General features: G+C 34.7%; 1 protein-coding gene across 1 annotated transcript in view; it reads right to left on the bottom strand.

Annotated features, from left to right (window-relative positions):
• LOC130584614 (dystrophin) overlaps window positions 1–4,966 on the bottom strand; it is a gene marked incomplete at its 5' end in the record, with an annotated part of 165,056 nt that extends 160,090 nt beyond the window's left edge. Inside the window, one exon of the mRNA XM_057384700.1 lies at window positions 4,816–4,966. Within this exon, the coding sequence (XP_057240683.1) occupies window positions 4,816–4,966 (151 nt within the window). The remainder of the gene's footprint in view (window positions 1–4,815) is intronic.
• Between the last annotated feature and the right edge of the window lie 418 nt (window positions 4,967–5,384).

The following is a 5,384-nucleotide window of genomic DNA, read 5'->3' as shown; positions in this document are numbered from 1 at the left end:
TATGAGAACTTCAGAGCTTACTCACAAGTCCCAACTCTTAATACAATATTCCAGGCTGAAAATTTGGCTTGAGAAATGCTTTGTTGAGCTTATGYAACTGATTTACAGATCTACACATACTATGTATAAATACCATTACCCTAGAGGTTTAAAAGAGTTACTGAATTCCATTTCATACTTCATAATAATATATAATTTTTTTTTTTTTTCCAAATTTGTAAGACCATTAAAAATCACATGGATTTTATGAAATAACCACATACTAACTTCACCTTGGCACCTCTACAACATCACTTACACAGGAGAAAACTGCTCAGGAGGTGACCCACCCCATGCAGCAACCTAGTTTCACTCACTGCAGAAACCAGCAAACTAAGCAGGAAACAAAGGCATTTCATGATTTCTGCATGTCTGAAGAAAAAATTTCTTGCCCTTTCTTTTTTTTTTGTTTTCTTCTCACTTGCCATGGAAGATAGAACTCCTCCTTTGCTATAGTTTGTTAACAAAATCAAAGCCAGCCCAGCTCTGGCATCGGGAACTGAGCAGCCACAGCTATTTGCTCCTTCTTTTGCTGAGGTGTAGCAAAAATGGAAAGAGGTAATGAAGTGTTGGTACTGAAAACCAAAACCACAGAGAAGACCTCACACCAGACCCCTGTGAAATAACACCAAGGTATCCAGGACTCCATATTGCCTGAGACACTTTTTAGGTGATCCTAACTTGCTTCAAACCAACAAAAGAATRGGGGAAACCAATGCCCCGGATTATGTACTCAATACCTCTGGAGAGTGTGTTCTAGGGATTAATACATATACAGTAGGATAGTTACAGTCTGAAAAACAACATGGCCTTGTCACAAGAGAAACCTTGACTGTATTACAATATATTCAATKGAATATCTTATGGTTTTCTGCTTGTTTTTCAAGTAGAGTAATTCACTTATGTATGAAGAATAAGCTCTTGCTGAAGGTAAGGTCATGCCTTCTAAACCTCTTGATAAGACAACTTACTTTTATTTGAAAATTAAAAAAAAAAAAAATGTGGTCAACTTACTTTTATTTGAAAATTAAAAAAAAAAAAAATGTGGTAAGCAATAGGAAAGGAATTCACAGACTAGTTTGTTTTTAGAGCATAAATTTCTTACCACACATTGAAGGAGTTAATTCCTTCATGGACATATTGAGGCAATATAAGAATCCTCCTTTTTCTGATTTTCATGCCTGTGAGTACCATTTGCTTCAGAGAGCTAGACTATAAAACAATTCTCAAGGACTGTGAATTACACTAAATTGTTAGAGCCMTCCCTGGAATTTAGACTTCTCAACATTTTATGACCCAGCACTTGATCAGGGGAGAGGAGGCAGAGCACTCATGGATTAGAGCGTATAATACAGCTCAGTTCCCCCACATTTAACCCCCTCTTCAAGCCACMCAAAACAAATTCATTGCTCTGCAAGTCTACAGACATGGACAAGATGATTTTTATTTCCTTGCTAGTTAGAATCTGACAGATGGCATCCCAGAACAAAACCAGAGTTAGCAAAGCTCTGCAAGTGCAGSAGTGGATGGCATTTTGGGAGTGGGAGTCTCACACACTTTGTGGAAGACTTGAGAACTCATGGAACAGATGAACCAGAAAGTTGATTCATTATCTAATCCTCAGACAGATTCACTTTGCTTTGAGGTAAAGGACTGTTCTTTATAACCCAAGCATCTATTTTTACCATGAAATTCATAGGTGAAAATTGTTTGTTTACAGGATCTTGTTGGAACAAGAATTTACAAAGGACAGACTCAAGGCAAGAGCACACTCTGTTCAAATAATTTAAATTGAAATTTGTAACAAGTTGTCCTGAGCTTATTAGAGAAATAGCAAATTTTCAGGCACATAAAATGCAGGATGGATAGAGATGGTGATGAATAAAGATAGCAATGACAGAAACCCATAAAACTCCACAACTCCTTTAATTCCTAYCTATCAGATAACAACTTACACAACTCAAACACAATCTAGTTCAAAGTGAATAAAAATGCCTGCCAAAGTCATCCGAGTAGCCAAAGACAAATCCATCCTGATATCTAGACACTGATATTTTCAGAGAAGTGTCTCATTTAGCTTTTAAATTAATTTGAAATACTAAAAGTTTCAGCACTAAAAAAGTTTAGATTTTTTAGAAAGTTAATAAAGCTATAAAATTCTACTAACTATATATGCTATAATAAAAATTATGAATTTTAAAACCAGTGCAATTAAAAGCACCACTTTGTATTAATTATAACACTCCTGATACAATATTCTGCTCAGACAGCTCAATAGTCCTTTGATTTGCACTGAAAAGTAGCTTTCTCCCTTGAYAAAATGATAAGGAAGAGATAATTTTAACAGGAGACAAAATACTTAAAACACTGCTGCAAAAAAAACAATACTTTACTGAAATGTTTACCTATTATTCCAAAATACATTAATTATACCAGATTTCTTACCAGAACTCTGTATCTTTTCAATGACATAAAATTTTCTAGAGTTTACCACTAAACTTCACTCCACTCAGAAAATTCTCAGTACTATCAAAATATTAACCTGATATATTTCTGAGCTAAGCAGCAGGCTGGAAAGTTGTGTTCTTTCTCTGGTCTGAGTGTTGGGTGCCATTCCCAACTCACAGTAGTGACTTCTTCTTGTTACAGGACCCAGCAGAGAAACCAAAGTGTCAATCACAAGAACTGAAGACTGACATATATTTTATATTTTCTCAACATAATTTTAAAATACATAGAATAGAGAAATCAGATAAATGGAAATCCTAAGCCAAAGGGGGATACATAACATGAAATAAAAAGTAGCCATCAATGAACAGGTAAAGAGAGAAAGGAAAATTGTAAGGGTAAAGAGGAGATAGAGACAGGATCATGTTTACTGAAGTCTGTTTTATTTGAAATTATGAGTGCCTTTTATATATTCTGGTTCCTCTTATGAATTCATAAAACAGTGTTTTCTGATACATACAGCCAGAGTCATGTGAGACTAAGAGAAAATATGAAGGGTGTTGGGTTTTGCTTTTTTGTTTGCTTGTTTAATACTGAAGCATTAACTCTCCTACTTAAATTCCATTGTTTGAACCCTTGCTAGAGGAGGTAGCTTTGCTGTATAGAATATAAAATAAAATTACATGAAACTTTCTCTCAATAACTGAAAGAATGGAGAACTCTGTTCTCTGACTTCTGAACAAGACAAAAGATAAATGAATAAAAATATAATTAAAATTAGGCCAACATTTTATTTCCAGCATTTCTAGCTAAATTGCCTCTTGCACATGAAACAGATTTGAAAAGCTATACACGTAAATAATGTTCACTAACTCAGCACACCAAGAATGAAGAACAAGTGTGTAGAAGAGACATTTCTGCATGTCTTCACTCAGAMTCTTCAAATACAAGCTAAATACCCTTTTTTTCCTCAGTATTAGAAAGGAGCAGCATAAAGAGATTGCATAAACATAAGGATTATATTTTGTGTTAGTATTCAAGCATAAAATGCATAGAAATAAGAGTAAAGTTATTCAAGTCTTAGTACTGATGTATTCAACATCTTTCATGTTTTTTTTTTCTCCAATTTCCATTTCATAATTACCTGCTATCTTTTAAAAAAAGAAAATTTAATGTCAGAAAATATCCTTAGCTAGAAAACTAACATACTGAAATATATTGTCTCCTCACAGGGCAAGCACAGACAGCACAAACAGCAGCAGGAGCTGCAGAATTTGTATTCTTCTTCAGTAGCACTCCCTAATCAGAATGCAAAGAAATCATCTTTAACACACAAGTGGATCAGGAAGTCTTTTGCAGCTTTTGACCTCTTTTGAAAAGAACTGTAAAGGCTGATTTCAGTTTGAATTGTTTTTCAGGATGATCTGCCCTCTAAAACCTGGATTAGCAGTGACACAGGCCATGGAGCATCAGGTGTTAAAATCTCCCAAGGTACCATGGAACAGAGATGCTTTGAGACACTGATGTAGAAACATTACCAGGTCACCACATCAAATCTCCACCATCACACAAATCAAAATCATCTCCGGTTTCTCTATTTTTCTGTGTTTCCTTATCATCACCACCATGTGCTATGGACATGTAGATAAATTTATTTTAAAATYTAAATTAAGATGAAGCAAGGSACTCTAAYYTAGCAAATAGAATAAAWCTGTYACACAAGCTATTTYCTSTTTTTTTAGTTCTTAATTCTTCCAATTAAAAAATTACCCTTATGTAATGTGGAAAAAACTGGCCAAATTCCATCTCACATTCCATTTATGAGTTTGTTATTTTTTGTTATTTAAATACATTACCAAAAAGTATTTTCTACAGTTAGAAACCAGTGCATTGTACAGTGCATAATACATATTCAGTGCAAATATATATTCAAAATCTTGGAGTCCTAACAAGGTAATGTGGTCTGACTACTGCATCATTGCTGCTACAACATGTAAGGAAAAAAAGCAAGAATCAAAAAGAAGAATAGGCAGGTATTAAAAAATCTGATATATTCTTATTGTAATGTAATGGAAAGATGTTACAGTTGTCTTGCATATTCTAGTATATTGCTTATATATAAAAAGAAAGCAATTTTTTTTTTATATCGGAATAAAACCCACAGTTGTGACAAAGTAAGTCTACAAAAGCTTGTTAACTGTACAGAACAATAAATATTAAACTAAGATTTCATATTACTTTGCTATGCTCTAACGACAGCAGTAGAGCTTTTAAAATGTCAAACACCCAATTTGGTTTTTATGCCTTTGGAAGCACAGCACAGCATACCTTATGCTCTTCTATTTGACGTTTTAGGTCCTCTAGATCTGGACCCAAGGGCTCCAAATCGATTTTCTTTGTCCTTTCCTCTGTTTTTGTCAGCCAATCAGCTAACTGGGCTAGCTGCTGATTCTGCAGATCCATTAGGATTTTATGTAAACTGTAAAATAAAGAAAAACATATTTAGAATTGATAAGGGAAGACACCAACAGGCAGAAACATCTGCCCTGTATTTTAACTGATTTTTACCAGCTTACATTTGGAGGAAGAATAGAAATATTTACTTTCAAAGGGGAACAGCTCAAGCAGCATTTGGACAAYGCTCTCAGGGGCAGGATGTGACTGTTGGGGTGTCCTGGGCAGGGCCAGGAATGAGTGAGACTCCATATTCCCAGTGGGTCCCTTCCAACCCAGCAAATCCTGTGATTCTATGAAAGAGGTAACTGAATGTTCTTATAATAGTTTTGATGTAGACAAACTGTTTTGAAGCTTTTTCTTTCGAAACTGACTTCATCTGTTAAAGCATTGTCCTCCAGYTGCATTTCTATTAGAGMYRGACTTCAACATTTTTACTGTTT

The sequence above is a fragment of the Malurus melanocephalus genome, unplaced genomic scaffold (assembly GCF_030028575.1).
Source record: "Malurus melanocephalus ecotype Western Australia unplaced genomic scaffold, MMel_1.1 scaffold_737, whole genome shotgun sequence".
Taxonomy (NCBI): domain Eukaryota; kingdom Metazoa; phylum Chordata; class Aves; order Passeriformes; family Maluridae; genus Malurus; species Malurus melanocephalus.
Note: the sequence above shows the minus strand (reverse complement) of the source record. Positions and strands in the feature narration are given on the sequence as shown.